The sequence below is a fragment of the Amblyomma americanum genome, chromosome 9 (genome assembly GCF_052857255.1).
Source record: "Amblyomma americanum isolate KBUSLIRL-KWMA chromosome 9, ASM5285725v1, whole genome shotgun sequence".
Lineage (NCBI taxonomy): Eukaryota > Metazoa > Arthropoda > Arachnida > Ixodida > Ixodidae > Amblyomma > Amblyomma americanum.
Window position 1 is genome coordinate 81,820,676 of NC_135505.1, and position 17,615 is coordinate 81,838,290.

General features: G+C 42.3%; 1 protein-coding gene across 1 annotated transcript in view; it reads right to left on the reverse strand.

Annotated features, from left to right (window-relative positions):
• LOC144104938 (calcium-activated chloride channel regulator 3A-1-like) overlaps positions 1 to 17,615 on the reverse strand; it is a 59,293-nt gene that overhangs the window by 14,487 nt on the left and 27,191 nt on the right. The window contains exons 8-9 of the mRNA XM_077638167.1: positions 13,918 to 14,194; positions 13,150 to 13,323 (exon numbers count right to left, since the gene is read on the reverse strand). Coding sequence (XP_077494293.1) covers positions 13,150 to 13,323; positions 13,918 to 14,194 — 451 coding nt within the window. The remainder of the gene's footprint in view (positions 1 to 13,149; positions 13,324 to 13,917; positions 14,195 to 17,615) is intronic.

Here is a 17,615-nt window from a genome sequence, read left to right on the forward strand (position 1 = left end):
TTTGGCAAATTTTCTACCTATTAATCGAATTCCTCAGCCCATTCATCTGACCTAGCCATTGATAGATGGCCTCCGTCTACGTTTCTAGAACCTGTTCCTAAGCACGAAATTTTGTCAACGTTTAGAGACTTGAACAGCTGCTCGTGTGATGTGGATAATATCTAGATACGTCCAGGTAAGCTTGTCATCGACATTGTTGCTGCGCCATTATACGCATTTATAACTCGTGTATCGAAACCACCACACCTCCCCTATTTTCGAAGGTTGCTGGAGTAGCAATCACATACAAGTAGGAGGCAAAAGCAATTTTGGGAACTATCGCCCAATAAGTAGTTGACCGATGTTCTCAAAATCGTTGGAGAATATTATTACGAGGTTAGTTCAGCAGCAGAAATGGTACGCCGTACACAGAAGACACACCACGAAACGGGTCACACAAGCACTAGCGGCAGCATCTTCGTCTTCGTCGACTACTCAGCGACACAACAACGTCGTCTTCGCTTGGCGACTGCGTATCTTATTTATTTATTCAAGGTACCTACAGCGCCTTGAGAGGCATTATTGTAGGGGGGGGGGGTAAGTACATTAACAGTAAAATTCAATACAGCACAAGAGAACAAAACAGAAATAAAAGTTACAGCAAAATGATAAGAACTTCCAAAAAGATAAAAGCATTCTGATTGCACCCGAGACACAGAACCAACACTGACAGCAGCATAATCAGAATATTGCAAGGTTAATTGCTGCCTGGAAATTCTCGCTCTCAAACACTTCATTAGGCAGCAGATTCCAGTCACTTATTGTGTTGGGAAAAAATGAATATTTAAATGTATTGATCCGGCAGTTATACCCTCTAATTTTCATGGTATGGTCCCTTCTACTCGAAACGTAGTGAGGTTGCCTTAAATAGAGGCTTTTATTAATTCCTGTTTTATTATTGTAAATGTCGTACAAAAACTTTATTCTAAAAACTTTTCTTCGGTGGGATAATAACTTCCAACCAAGAGCTTCCCGAAGTTCAGAACCTCTAACCTTAAAGTTGTAATTCCCAGTTACGAACCTTGCTGCCCGCTTCTGAACTCGTTCTAGCTTGTCCTTTAAAATATTTGTGCACGGGTCCCAACATACGCATCCATATTCGAGAATTGGCCTGACATTCGTAAAGTACAATGTTTCTTTTAGGCGTGGAGTCGTATGTTTAAAGTTTTTTAAAAAGGTTGAGAACGCAGGAAGCCCTGGCAGTTATCGCGTCGACGTGTGCGGTCCAATCCAACTTCGCTGTAAATGTGATACCGAGATACTTTACTCTGTCCTTTGTCTGTAGAACAGATTGATTTAGATTATAGTTGCCCCATATCTTCTTTTTTTTTGTTTGTGAACTGCATGAGGTAACATTTACTGGTGTTGAGAGTCATCTTCCATTTGTCACACCACGCACATACCTTGTCAAGGTCAGACTGCAACAGAATGGTATCATTTTCGCACGTGACAGAACGGTAAAGAACACAGTCATCAGCGTACAGCCTAACACGGGAGCACAGTTCACTCGGCAAATCATTTACAAAAACAAGAAACAACAAAGGCCCAAGTACTGAGCCTTGCGGCACACCCGATAAAACCTGAACAGACTGCGAAGTGACACCGTTAATAAGTACCCGTTGTCGCCGTGCATACAAATAATCTTGAATCCATCCAAGAAGTCTAGAAGGTATACCTAAATACGATAACTTTGTTAAGAGTAGAGAATGCGAAACCACGTCAAAAGCCTTGCGGAAATCAAGAAAAACTGCGTCTATTTGAACACCCCTATCTATACCTTCCGCAACATCATGGATGAACTCGGTGAGCTGAGTTGTACACGATAGGCCCGAACGGAAACCATGTTGAGCGGTAGTGAAGAAATAATGACCATTAAGGTGCTTCATAAGACCAGAATATATTATATGCTCCAGTGTTTTACAAGAAACAGAGGTGAGGGACACCGGTCTGTAATTGCATATATTTGCGCGATCACCATCTTTATGTATTGGCGTTACATTTCCAAGCTTCCAGTCGTTTGGGAGTTTTTTATAATCCAGGGATTTATTGAATATTGCGACCAAAAATGGAGCTATTTCTATTGCACATAGCTTCAAAATATGATTAGATATACCGTCTGGGCCGTGGGCAGAATGGGAATTTAGATTAGACAGCTGCGTCATCACACCCGTCTCAGTTATCATTACATCTTCCATTTCCGGCAAGTGTGTGAAATTTTGCGTGACTAAATTGAGATCTGCTTGATCACTGACAAATACTGAGTGAAAATACGCATTAAAAATTTCAGCTTTACTCAAGTCGTCTGCCACAACGCTGTTATTGTGCACCAAAGACGGAATTCCAATGTTATCTTTTTTAGTATTTTTAATATGCTTCCACACTTGTTTTGGATTAACCTTTATCTTTTCCGATAAAGACGAGAGGTAAAGACGCTTAGCACTTTTCAGTTCTGTCTTAAGCGAACACGTCAATAACTTCAGTTTTGTGAATAAGGAGGGGCTCTTAGTTTTACGATATTTCTTATACAGTGTGGCCTTTCTTCTAATGGATCTACGTAATTCCCTTGAAATCCAAGGTTTGTCAGCGCGTAGTTTCCCTGATACAGTCTTAGAAGGAACGTACGATGTAATCAAGTAGAGAAGCTTGTCCTTAAATGCGATCCACAAGCCATCCACGTCACACGTTACGCTATAACTGAGAAACAAAGGAAAGTAATTTACTAAAGCATTCTTTACAGCATCGTAGTTCCCTCTCTCGTACAGAAATATTTTTCTTGAACGCCCTTTTTGAAATTCGGGTTTCTTGCAAAAAACAGTGGCGGCAACAGCTTCATGGTCACTTATTCCCGGTGCCACTGTAACAGATTCAACTGTACCATTTTGATTGCTAAAAAGCAAATCTAAGACATTTGCACCAGTTGTGCATAAGCGAGTCGGAAAATCCACAAATTGAAAGAGCCCATCGTTGCGGATCATTTCATAAAAGGCTGAGTGTAGCGCTGATCTACTTTGTTCGACAGGAAGCCGGTTGTTCCATACGACATCAGGCATGTTAAAATCGCCTCCCAGAATAATCATATCTGATGATAAGCTTGACAGCGATCTCGATACCCTGTGAAATATTTCCGGGTTGTTTGAACTAGGTGGCCTGTAGAATGATCCCACGGCAAGGCTCTCCCCATTTAACAAAATTATTTTGCACCATACAGATTCTGCACCATCATGAACATCGCTGATTGGTACACTTTGTATGTCGTCGCGTACAAGAATAAACACTCCACCGCCATGCGCGTCTCGATCCTTTCGATATGCTACATAACACGAGGGAAAAACTTCAGAGCTTGTTATATTGTGGTCAAGCCAAGACTCAGTTCCAATAACAACATGAGCCTGTGTTACCCCTAATAAACTGGCAAAATCAGCAGTCTTGTTCCTAACACTCCGACAATTCACGATAAGAAAAGATAGCTGGCTCATAGAGTGCCTATTATGACGGGGAGGGGTACATGACTGCTATTGCACGAATTCACGAACAGAATCAGTAGCGCTGTCAAAAATGTATGCTTTCCCATTGATTATTAGTTTATCGTACTTTAACGCATACTTAGCGTTTAGACCTCGGGCATACGCACTTAACCTGCTCCTTAACTGACGCACACTGGGCGAGTAGTCTTCACTCACTGAGTAACCAGTATCCTTAAACTTAGATGCAACAGAAAGAACCCGCTGTTTGTCCTTAAATAAGTTAAATTTAACAATGATTGGTCTCTTTTTGTTTTCATCATACCTGCCTATTCTATGCGCCCTCTCAATTGCAGCGGGATCAATTTTAACACCCAGTTTTTCGTCGCAGATTGATATGACCTTAGCCTCCGAATCATTCCATGATTCTTTGTCCGTATCTGAAGCACCAAAAAAGAGCAAGTTATTTCTACGGGACCGGTTTTCCATGTCATCTTGTTTTGCTAGCACCGCATTTACAGCACTTGTCAGCTGGCTATGTTGGGATTTCAACTCATCCTTTTCAGCGTTGGCTGGCTGTTCAAGCTGTTCATTAGTAAACGAGTTTAAAGCTTTTTAAATAAACACAGTATAATCTCCGACTGCCTATATGGCTTCAGGAAAGATCGTTTAAGAATAATTTGGTCTTATACACCTGACGGAATATATATTAAAGGGCCTTAAACATAGTAAACTTGCCTTGGGGTTTTTAGATTACAGCAAAACATTTCACTATATAAATCACAGCATCATCTTTCAACAGCTTGATTTTTGAGGAATGAGAGCAAAAGCATTAATTTTAAGTAAACCTTATTTTCCATTTAGAAAACAAAATTTCCATACAAATGAATAAAATTCAGCTCCGCGAACTCTCCAGCGGTGTTGCCTAAAGGAGTATTCTGCGACCATTGCTATTTATTGCGGTTACCTGTCCTCAGTTGGTAGTTTTCGCTGATGATACCAGTTTGTTTTTATCTGGCGATACTAATAATAATTTAATAAGTAATGCGAACATGCTCTTGGGGAAAATATAAATATGGGGCTCTAAAAAATCTTCTCTTTCAAAATACTCTACGCAGAATCCGGGGTGGACCAGCGTAGCCCGCGTCGCCAGAGGGCGGAAGGTTATTTAGGACGCCTGGCATAATTTTAACCACAGATATGTTATGGGATGACCACATAAGCGAAGTGCGTATGTAAGCAAACTCCGCACAGCAAAACTGCTTTTTAGTGCCGTAATAACATCCCTTGACGACTAATTGACTTGCGTTGTTGAAAGTAAATTGCTGGGCTTGTCTGTAGTGGAAGCTGTGTGCTATTTTCTTGTCACCTATAAAAGTTAACCATTACAGGGTTCTTTTTTGCAGCAACCCTGACCTATTGCCTCAGTGGAAGTTGGCATTACAGGTAAACCTACAATAATGAATATACATTATCAAGTGTGTGATATTTCGCTATTTTGTTGCAGCAGCCTTCTCCCACTGCGGAACGTTGCACCAGACTGACAACTCTCCAGCAGTGCTTAACCTGAGTGCAATAGCGAACGAGAAAAATCATTACTCGATAAAAGCTGAGAGGCGTCTTGCATGCGCAAAACTTTAAAGGCATTATGAAGCAAACAAACCTAAAGTTCAGAAACATCTTTTCACTACGGTGCTTTCATCCCATGAACGTTCACGGACAAGCTTTGTGAACATGCGGGCACCGCAGCCCATAAAATGCTAGGCACATCAGGAATGAATTTTAAGGGCGACATTGCTCTCTGGCTTTGGTGAACTACACTGCCTGCACGTAAACGACGTGCTAACTTAAGAGCCAGCAGTGACTTGTTTCAACAACGAATTTCCAGTTCAAATGGGACCATTTGACAACTGGTTTAAGGAACAACTTTCCAGTTGAACTGGGACCGGTAGCCAACTGGTTTATGAAACAAGTTTTCAGTTACACTGGGATGAGTTGTAACTAGGCCAGCTGAAGTGGAAAATTGTTCTTTAAACCAATTTAACTGGAACGAAATGGTCCCAGTTAAAAATTTTCAGCTGGCCATTGGATTTACGGCGCGTTTCATAAGTTGGCTCCCGCAAAAAGGTAAAACTTGTCTTATTATGCCCTGTTTCACTAGCATTTGAAGTACTGCATGCCCATTAGAGTAGGGCGCCTCTACACACATCAACTCTAAAAACCAGCTGTTGTTGAAAGAAGAGCTCTCAGATTTGTTGATGACCTGCCAAATAGACACTCCACTAAAGACTTGTTTTTCAGGAATAAGCTGATCATCGTTTAAAATATTCATGCTTATAGACTGCTGCACAACTTTAAAATAGAACAGCGAAAATACACAGGCAATATATCAGACTAAGCCAATATTGAACTACTACATTGTACATTTCGAGGCGTTTATAACATACACGGGCAATTACCGCTCTCGAAAACACACCACGGATGCAAAATGGTTTCTTTTCAACTTCCATTCCTACTTAATAATACTAACTGAAGCAAATATAAGGAGAGAACATTAGCTACACTAAACTCGTAGAATTATTTATCCCCGCAACTTCACTTCCTTAGTGTTTTCATGATGCATGCGTGCATTCAGCAGCAGTAACAGCGACGCTGAGGGCAACACCTTACTCGTGTTCACTTCGTCTTGCAGCCATCCTGTACGCAAGTGAAGGGGCAACACTGTGCCTGTTCCCTGGAAAATCGCTGCTGGACTACGCGCGGATCTGCGGTTGCCCGGTCATCGCTGCACTACTACGCACTGGTCTTCGTGTACCCGGCCATCGTGGCGCCGGCCGCAAGCGGCGCAAAGAATACGACGATACAGCCACGTCCCCCATCCAGCACCTATAAAGCCAGCATCGAGTCGCCGACTCGCGCATTCGGCAGCAGAAACAGCGACGCTGAGGGCAACACCTTACTCGTGTTCACTGCGTCTTGCAGGTTAGTCCACAGCTCTTTTAAGTACGCATTATTTCTTTTGGGTTTTCTGCACCGCTGTCATTGCTGCCTTTAACTGTTGTCTTTAGCTTTTTTACGCATGTTTGCAAAAAGTGTGAAAAGTGTATTCCTTAAAATATGACTAAAGAAGTGGCAAAACTACTGAGCGATTTCAAAGAAGAAATGAAACTGGAATGGAAAGCTCTAAGGGATGCAGTAGAGCGAAACATTAGACAAGAGGAAAGGGGACAGCGTACAGAACTAGAGGAGATAAAAGTGAGCATGAACGAGATGCGTAAGACACTTGATGATGCAAACCGACGCCTAGAGACTACTCTAAAAGAAAACAGTAGTGTTGAGAAAGAAAACGAATGCCTTCAGCAGAAGGTTTCCTCGCTTGAAAAGGACCTGGCTGAATGCCAGATAAACTTGGTGAAATCAGAACAGTACTCCAGAAATCGAAATCTGGAAATCAAAGGAATCAAACAAAAACCCAATGAGAATCTTGCCGAGCTGCTCAGAAAGATTGTGACGTCATTGGCGAAGCTATATCTAACGACGACGTAGACGTGTGCCACAAACAAAAGAGAAAGACAAAACAAACACCATCGTGCAGTTTCAACGTCGTGAGAAGCGATACAAGGTCCTTGAGAAGTCGCGAAAGAAAAGACTAACCACTGAGACGCTAGGACTCTCAAGTGAAGATGAAAACGTTTCTCCAGATGAAAAGGTTTCTCCAGTGTACATTAATGAGCACTTGTGCCCGACATTTAAAAAATTGCTTGGGATGGCTAGTGCGCGCAAGCGCGAGCACAACTGGAAGTTTGTCAGGACCCGAAACGGCAGCATTTTTGCGCGCCGCACTGAGACGTCACCGATTATACAAATTTTTCGCGAAAGTGACATCGGCAAGATCTGCGCCGATACATCCCCTAAAGTAGAAGTGGCCGATATCATGGATTGGATTCTCCCTGAAGATATAAAGGATCTCGTTGGGGTTAACCTAGCAATGTGCATCAAATTGTTCCACTTAAATAACAGATCTGTTTCGTCAAGCCACGATGATATAGGTGTACTGCTAGAATAATGTGGCTTCAAGTTCGATGTCATTATTTTCAGCGAAACATGGTACACAAACTATTCTGATTTTCTAGTCTTTCCCGGTTATCAACATCACTACTTAAATCGCCAAGGCCTACGAGGAGGGGGCATCGCAATACAGACAGTGTTCCAGGACTGCGAAAAGGTAGAAGAATTCTCAGTTATAAATGATAATTTCGAGGTCCTCTGCATACGAACGGGCAGGAATTTGTTTGCGGTAGTATACCGTCTACCTAGTCGTAACGTATCTGCGTTTTTAGAATTCCTTGGTTGTCTTTTATCATATGCAAATGACAGCAGATATGAGCTAACCTGTGGAGGTGATTTTAATGTGGACGTATCTAAAAATTCAAACCCAGCGGCACAATTTATATCCGTCCTTGAATGCAATAATTTTCGCAATGTTATTACATCGCCAACGCATATCACTGCATCTACATCTTCACTGCTGGACATATTCCTTACGAACGCGTCGTCAGAAGTCATACTATCGGGAGCATTATGTGCGGACATAAGCGACCACATGCCTATAGTTTTGTTTATAAAGCACCGCAGCGTTCGTACGCCCAAAGAAGCAGATTTAATCGCATATCCTGATATCTCGCTCGCCACATTAGAAAGTTTCAGACAGAAACTGCCCCGGATTTATTGGAGCGATATCTTTCAGCTCACAGACGCTGATGATTCCTATAACAAATTCCTGAGCATTTTTCAGAAACTTTACTTTGAATCCTTTCCGTTAAAGATACACCATTAAAATAAAACGAGCACGCAGGCCATGGATCGCAAAATACCTTCTTAAGCAAATTAAAAAGAAATATGAACTTTTTCAATGCTTTATCCAATCTAGAAACATCAGTAAATGGATAGAATATTAAGCTTTTCGAAATAAAATAAATAAAGAAAAGAGCAAAAAATAACTATTACTATCTTGTATTTGATGAAACCTGTCTACAAAGAAACGATATCTCGTGGAAAAGGATAAACAGTGTGTTAAACAGGAAAGATGAGTGCAGCCGCATTGAAAGCCTGACAATAAACGATACGCTTCTCAGACAGAAAGAGCTCGCAGACCACTTTAATAGCTTTTTTACTGATATAGGAGTCGGCAGTAACGATTATGATTCCCCCACAATTATCGAAATGAACTTAAATACTTTATTCTTGCAACCCACTTGTACCTCAGAAGTAAAAGGGCTTATCGAGAGCCTCAAACAGCCGCAGTAAAGATGTAGATGGCATCGAAATCAGACCAGTTAAACATGTAGTGAATCTTATTGCACCTGTATTAGCTCATATTTTCAACACTGCCTTGTCAACAGGCGTTTTCCCCCAGAGCATGAAGGTCGCGAAAGGGACAATTATACACAAAGAAGGAGATAGGAACAATATGAGTAATTATCGTCCAGTCTCTATACTGCCAATTTTTTCTAAAGGCCTTGAGAAGGTAATTAAGGTCCGAGTGGATAGTTTCTCTCGCAAATATAATTTAATAACACATAGACAGCATGGTTTTAGGCAAAATCGCTCTACAGAAACCGCCTTACTAATTCAGAAAGACGTAATACTAGATAACATTGAAAAAAAAATTAATGGCGTTTGGTATTTACCTAGACTTCAGTAAAGCTTTTGACCGCGTTAACCACGACTTATAGCTCACTAAATTAGAAAGATATGGTATCCGAGGACTACCGCTCCCGCTTCTAAAATCTTACCTTCACTCACGAACCCAATTTGTAGAAATTAACGAACATAAATCAAGCCCTCGACAAATAAAAACTGGCGTTCCACAAGGCAGTATCCTAGGTCCCATATTGTTTTTGTACTACGTAAATGATATTGTTCAAACAATCCACAGATGTCAATTTGTTATCTACGCCGATGACTGTACTGTGTATGTTGGAGGCCGAGATTTATCATGTATGCTTCGCGAAGCAAGCTCCGTTTGCAATACGCTTCAAGAATGGTCGCAAAGAAACAACCTGCTTATCAACGAGGCAAAAACAAAATGCGTCCTTTTCAGGGATCGAGGGACTTGCGTCAAGATGACAAATACTATCAGGTTAGGACCATTTAGTATATCGTGCGATAAAAGTGTAAAAACACTTGAGGTGACTTTCTCAGATGACATGTCTTGGAACGAACACGTCAAGATTCTTTGCGGGAAAGTGCAAAAAGCTACCGGTATTTTAAATAGGTGCCGTCACTCGTTTCCAACTGGCGTAAAAAAAACTTCTTTATAATTCATTAATCCATTCGCAGCTTGATTATTGCTCACTGATTTGGGGAAACACGACATTAAAGAATATACATAGCTTAATTCTAATACAGAAGAAAGCAATACGAGCAATTGAGAATGTTCCTTACTTGGAACACACTCAACCACTTCTCCTCAAAAACAATTTATTAAAAGCTACTGACATATATAGCTGCAAGATAATTAAATGCTACAAGCGAGAAATTATGGGGAAACTTGATACATTCCTAACAAAGGCAAACTTAGAGAGCACACACAGCGTCTATCCCTATCGTCATCAGGTACCCTGGAACATTCCTTTTTCGCGTACATTCTACGGCCAATAAAGAATTGCGCACACGCTGCCAAGCATTCTTAACCGCTTCCACTCGGAAGGCGTGGATGCGGAAAGGCTTAAACACAACCGCATTTAACTGATATTATCATGTCATAGTGAACATTTGTGATGTCAAGAGAAATAATCAATGTGGATAAGTTTTTCATTTCATTGAAATTATTAGTGTTTTCGCATTAGACAGATGCGTTGCGTATGTATGTCTCTCTTCCATGTATATTTGTCCAAATCTTTCATTTTCTATATTTCTTTATTTTTCCTGTAAAAAAAGAAAAAATGATTGTCCTTTGCCTGGTGCCTTTGTAAACTTCTAGGCTTTGAAACCTGTAGTCTTTTATGCAGTATTTATTCTTTTTTTTCTGTAATCTTGTAACGGGATATATGCAAGCTGTTACTGTTGCCTTTGTTTTTGGGGGATGGAGCGCTGTCAAGCTGTGTTAAAACTGCTTTTTCTCCACCCTCCCTTTTCACTTTTTGTGTGGAATAAATAAACGTTCAAATTCAAATGTTCAAATGTTCATGCTGGTGCATGATTTTTATTCAAAATCATGCACCAATCATGCACCATGAAGCCGCAACATGACCTTCAATTGCACTAGGCGCATTGATGGTTGCTTGACAGCGGAAGTTATCTCTGGTACGTCCAGGAAACGATTTGGTCCAAGACATTTTTCCCAAGCGTCTCACCCCAGAAGAGCCGAGCACCTGGCCAGAGGAAACCTTGTACTCATATGAAAACCGGTGGGTCCCCGGCGGCACTGGGGATCGAACCCAGCACCTGCCGAATGCGGGGTGGCTGCTCTACCACGAGTTCAAGCGAAGTGTTTTAGAAGCGCGGTTTCAGATGCTATTATTATTGTTGTTTTGATGTATGTGTTCTTTTTCTGACCGAACAGCTTTCTCTTGCTTACGATCAAGTCAAATTTGTCTGTTTATTTTTTCGTTAGTTATTTGCGTGAAATCGTGATATAAGTGCTGTCGCATGCCAATGCTCATTTGCGGTAAAAGGGGTGGAATCATTGTCAAGCGTTAATCGCTTTTATTCCCACCCGCTCCACCAACGTACGGTAACGGAAATATAATTGTTATTATTATTACAAAGAAGTTTAACTGTTTTACTGCCCGAGATTGAGACCAAGAATTGGAAAGCGTGTCTTCCTCTTATACGGTCAGCATAATGTACACCTGAATTGCAGGACTTACCTAAAGTAACGCAGTGGGAAATTGAACTTCTTCGTGCTGTCTTCGTTCAGAAAACTTTGGTGGGAACCTCTACGCAATGTGCAGTGAAGAAACGGGGAAGTTTTTTCTTGGACCTTTTCCGACCTAAAGGCACTCATTTGCATTCGGAGAAGTTTTGCGGTACGTGTTTCATGAAAGTGGAGTTTATGGCGAGTTCATGAATTCCATAGCAGCCGCGCCAGATCGGGTATTTCCCTCTCTGGCGCTGCATAACGGCGGCGGCACACTACTCTTACCCACGCGCGAATAAGAGTCTGTATAGAATCTTTCCATCTATATTTTGCTGTTATTCATGCTTGGAACAGACCTCTTCGGTGATGTTACACTGACTTCTGAGTCCTCAGGGACACTGTTCACTCTGCATTCGATTCCAACTCGAATAAATGTTCGCTACTGGAGGTCGCGGATAGCGCGCACCGCTTGGCCTAGTTGGCGATGCATACATTCCGCTCGAGAGCCGATATATGTAATTGGCTAGCTGAGGTGTGTTCCAGGTTATAGAACCCACGTCACGACACTACATCGGCCCGCATAAGCGCAGTGCGAGATATCTGCGCCGTTTTATGCTACATAAAATGTGCGGAGCAATTAGTTTAAAAAAGGCAATTTTCACATGAGCACAAATGGGCTTACACTCACTTTCATGTACAGGCCGGGGCGAGTCACCAGGTGAAGGGGGCTGCAGGTACTTAAGCAAGTAGGCACGAATGCAACGAAATAATTGTTGCAGGTACGTTGGATTTTACGCCCTAATTCGGCACATGGTTTATATCAGCGAAGCCGCAGTGGAGGACGAAACAATAAACTATACCCCGTGGTTTTTTTTAACCCGCCGTCACATTGCACAGTACCCAGGACTTTTCGCATTTTGCCTCCATCGAAATGCAGCCGCTTCGGCCGAGGTCCGATTTGGCTATGTTAGGATCAGTAGCCGAACACAAAAACCTATGAGCCTCCGCGGTGCATTCAACCGCCTGAAGACATCGAACTATAATTAGCTGTTATAAACTTGTGCCTCTAAAAGAAAGAAAAAATCGCAGGAGCAGCATTAGTAACAGCCCACTTGGCAGCTCGCGATATCACGGTATTATTCCACTTATATTTTTATATGTGCAAAGGTGCGTCACCGCAACCCAGGCACCGCCTGCAACTGCGCACTCTTGCGCAAACACTTACTACGTATGCGAAATGCGACAGGTGATATATGCGCCGCTGACAGGCTGCATAATCGTCAGTGTTACTGCGAATTACGCATTGTGATTGAAAATATTCCTGTTAACCAAATTCATTTAGAATGTAGGAAAAATGAAACACGCCTCGACACCGGTCGCCGGTGGACACCCCCACCAATCTTCAGGCCTCCTAACGAAGACATGACCTTGATAACGAGGCGCATTTATTTCAAATCTATTCTCAATGTTCCCTCCACGCGGCTCAAGCAGCGATACTCTCCTGCTATTGCTAAAACCAGCCTTTCGTCGAGGCGAGGATTAAGGACTGAATATATTTGAAATAAAAGCGGCGTTACATTAACCCGCACTTGTTGTCCTAATTTCTTCCCCACCTATGCATTCGAGCATCACCAATGTCGGCATTCGCTCGTAATTGCATTGTGCTCGCATGACGGCAATTCTCCATTGCCTTTACTCATAAGCGCTTTCTTTACTTATAATTAGTGCGACTGGAGCTTCTGCGATTGCCTGAGGGGTAAATGGGCCGAGCACAGGGAAACTCACCCGTCGTCACATGGAGGTATGACGGGGCGAGGAAGGAATCCGAGCCACTCAACGCGTTGGACACGCGAGTGGATTTCTGGTTAGAGACCTCCACCATGACGGTGTACCGTCCCTTGCCTATGAAGTCGACGAAGAAGCCGCTGTACACGCCATCATTTTCCTGATTATCGGCATCTGTGAAAAAAGTTCAGGAAAGCCACATGATGACAGAAAGCGAGAGAGCGGAAGGAAGTAGGATTGAAAGAAAGCGAGGAAGTGGATGAAAGATGGAGGGAGAGAAAGCGAGAGAGTTGAAGAAAAAAATGACAGAGGGAGCAAGAAGGAAAGGTTAAAGAAAGAAGAAAGGCGGGAAGACACCAACACAGGAAACACCCACGTAACTGACGTAATAGTGTGTTTTTTATGGATCAAAAGATTCACTGAGTTTGGTTATCTGAAAAATCCGCGTCATATGGGCCTCCAGCTTTCCAGAATCAATTACTATTAGATAATAAACAGAAACGTTGGACATCAAAAGAAGAAATTAGATAGTCTGACATCCACGCTTAATCGTTATTTTTAACGTTTAGGTAGTAAAATATTCCCCTAGGGAGGTCTTGATTTAGCGTAGGTTCAGGTGTTTGGTAAACCGTTCAAATTTCTTGTGTGGCTCACCACAAACAAGGGAGACAAAAAGACTCTGGAGAACGTCCGAGCACAGCAATTGTTTAATAATGTTAGGCTGTGGAAGAGGGATTGTCTATTACCACACCTAGCAACGGCTCTTACCACCTCCGTCGTCATGAAGTGGGAACTTTATCGGCTGCGGATCCTTCTCCGGGCGGTAAACTATGGCGAGGACGACGGCGTCTAGAACCGACTTCGTACCCTTGGTGACCTTGGCTGAGACGACCGCTTGGTAGTATTTCTTCACTTCCTCTTTCCACATCTTGCAGGAGACTAGTATCGGCTCGTAGTCTTTTGCTCTGGGTTTGGTCTCAACCAGGACTTTGACCTTCACTGGGGACGGGCTGAGACTCGTCAGGTGAAGTGTCCAGGTTCCAACCTTGAAGGCACGAGAAGTGTCCGAAAACTTTGGTAATGCTCAGCCAATAGACAGCCGCCATTCTGTGCATTCAGAAAGCAGCTACGCGCTTGCACCAGCACTTGCAAGGTGACTCCGCGGGTTAGCAGATGTGGTGTAACGGCAAGAGAGCGCTAAATGTTGAATACTTGTGCCAGGATTGATTTAAAGATATATACACTTAATTTCTAATCGCGTTTTCCCCTGTCAAATGATGCGTTATACATTACAGTACACGAATTACCGGGTGGTTATTGCCTACAACCGATAAATAATTTACAAATGAATTTCTTCTCTCATAGTGCTTCGGTTCCGATTTCATTGACCGAACAGAGACTGCGACGCCAAGTTGATGTTTTGGTCACGTTATCCAAAAGAAAAAATATATAATCGCTGATATGCAGTTTTAATTGAGTATAACATTTAATGTGGTCTCTTCCAAGACCTTGAATTACGAAAAATGACCTGTCAACACTTATATAGCCGATTTTTTATGCCGCATGTGACCTAAACAGCAACCACACGTTAGAGTCATCGTTCCGCTGATGAATCCGAAACCTAAACAGTGTCAAGAAGAAATTCAATTATAAATTATTTAGCGGGTATTATTATTTATCCCTTGTGGCTCAAACATGAGGACGTCGTCAGTATATACAGGGTACTACACGTTAATCTTTACGCGATTTTTGAGTTAGCAGAGCGATTTTTTCGACATAGCATTGTGAGCGGTATAGTATATTGTAATAAAGCTAAGACGTGCTAACTAGGAAGCTGGTTAACTAATGTTGAATAGTATACTATTCAACTATTACTGGTAGACTTCTTAATTACTGAGACGCGTGCAGCCCACCGTAAGTAGTATCCAATTATGTTTTTAGAATTCCGAGAAAGAGGATACCATTTGCGCTGCGACGCAAAAAATTTTGGCCACATCGCGTCAAAATAAATGCGCTTTTGAAAAGCTTGCAGGCAAACCAACTTCTTTAGTTAATGCAACTCGTCGAAGTAGTCAAAATTTGTTGAGCCAGAGCGCTGAGGGCATCTGCTGTTTCGAAATTCTAAAAACTGATAGGGATATTATTTTCTGTAATTCAGGAGCCTAACCGAAATATTAAGAAAGTTAACTGCTGAATTTTAGTCAATTAGCCTGCTAACTAGCACGTCCTATCTCTATGCTGATGTACTACACCACTGACAATGGTAAATCAAAAAAGCGTTCTTCCAACTCATAAAGCCGGTTTTTAAAAGTTGTCTAGAGTCTTAGGTGAAACCCCCTCTATTTTAAAGCAGGTAAAAAGAGACAGGCGAGTGCCAGTCGCGATCCTCAAAGAGAGGACAATGAAAGCGATGCTCAGCGATATGAAAAGTAAACTGTCGCAGATTGTGGCAGTTCCCGTGGTAATCGTAGCAGAGGGACTGAACAGTGACGTTGCACATCTGGTGGAAAGATTAGCTCAAAGAGTTCACGATAGAAAAGCAATAGGACAGGAACGGCTGATTGAGGGGTGGACACTGCATGCTAGGACGATGCGCAGAGGTTGATAGGGATGTGGTGATTGAAAATCGGGAAATTAGGAAGTTAAGGATGGATAAAGGTTTGCACCTGGAAGAAACAACAAGGGTGTGTGGAACACGGTTTGGCAGAGGGTTTGCACGAAACGGCATCCACCAGTTGAAGAATGGGAACAGAGATCGACTAGCAGGCCATGCATTAGCTTTTTTAGGGACGCCTCGGGAACCCTGGACGTAGGACTAGCTGGCAGCGAAGCAGGAAGCATAGTAATGTAGGTTGTGCCCAATAAAGTGGCCACTTAGAGTTCAAGGAAGAAAAATATAAAAATAAGTTTATCACAAGGATCAGACATACAAACCTAGTAAGGGTAGAAAGAGAGCGCATAGGTTAGAAACAGCACAGCACTTCACGGACGATGAATAGGCGTGTACGCTCTATGCACGACGCAACTGAGGGGTCTGGAAAATCCTCCGCGGCGCCTGCGTTTTTATGGAGGAAAAACGCTAAGGCGGTCGTGTGCTGTGCGATGTCAGTGCACGTTAAAGATCCCCAGGTGGTCGAAATTATTCCGGAGCCCTCTACTACGGTACCTATTCTTCCTTTCTTCTTTCACTCCCTCCTTTATCCCTTCCCTTACGGCGCGGTTCAGGTGTCCAACGATATATGAGACAGATACTGCGCCATTTCCTTTCGCCAAAAAACCAATTATTAATTATTATTACTCCGCTTATCAGGGGCTATGTCTTGGAAGGGTGCAACAGAAAAGGAACGGGGAAAAAGAGGGAGGGGAAGGGGTCGGTATCCTGATCCATCAAGGAACAAATTGGCACAGATTAAATCAACTTGCAAAGCAAGTTCGGTAACAGGAATAATTATCTGCAAAATTTCATTGTTACGGGTTGTTTATTTATGGACCTGTGGCAATGGTAGGCAAAAAAAAAAACAGGTTCTAGATAAGTGTCCCAATAACGATATAAAACAGCTGCGAAATGCTACAGTTGTAATTGTATTCGGCGCGTCAATGGTCACGCTGATGATCCTGATGGGTGCGCAGATTATAACGGGAAGTTAATGCAAGACCTCTGCGAGCAGCGGGAATTAGCTATTATAAATGGAGGAGCTAAATGTGATAGACAGATCATGTAAGGTTTTCGGAATATGCAGACGACCATTGACTACGGCCTTATCTAGCAAGAAATCTGTAGCAAGCTCACAAAAATAGAAATAGGCGAGGAAGGAGAGAAGTGCCTTGGAAGTTATAATAAACGTATTAATCTGCACATTGGCGCCAGGATCAATATAGGAACGCAGAAAATACAAAAAGAGAGCGAGAAATGAAGCGAACAAATAGCGCGATAGCACGAAGCGCTGAGGAAACAATACAGAAATGCCTAAAGAAATATTGGCAGTATATACATCTAGAACAACTCATGAGTACGAAAATCAAACAAGGAAAAGCGACAACGCACTGAAAAATAAACAGGATGCAAAAAAACTAGCGAAAAAGTTTATTCAAGGAGGACATAGCAAAAAAATGGCCTCACTGGTCGCAACACATAACGGCAAAGAAGTCGCTGTTATCAAAAGAGGAAAGGGGAGAATAATGGAAATCTTATATACAAAACAACGTGATAATACGGGCCTTCGCTTAGGGCAAAGTAAAGCAGTCGACCGATCGCTGGATGGCTGAAGTTGGCGATTCAATTATAGGTGGTCAAGAAAAATTCTAGAAAATGCTTAGATGAGAGAAAATGCTTTGAGGAATACGATGCCGGTCGTAACTACATTACATCAATTATCGCTGAGTTATTTTGGAGCGAGTACAGGGTGATGTCTCCGGACGAAGGAGGAATACAGGACAGCACGCTAGAAAGAAGCTTAGAATTGATT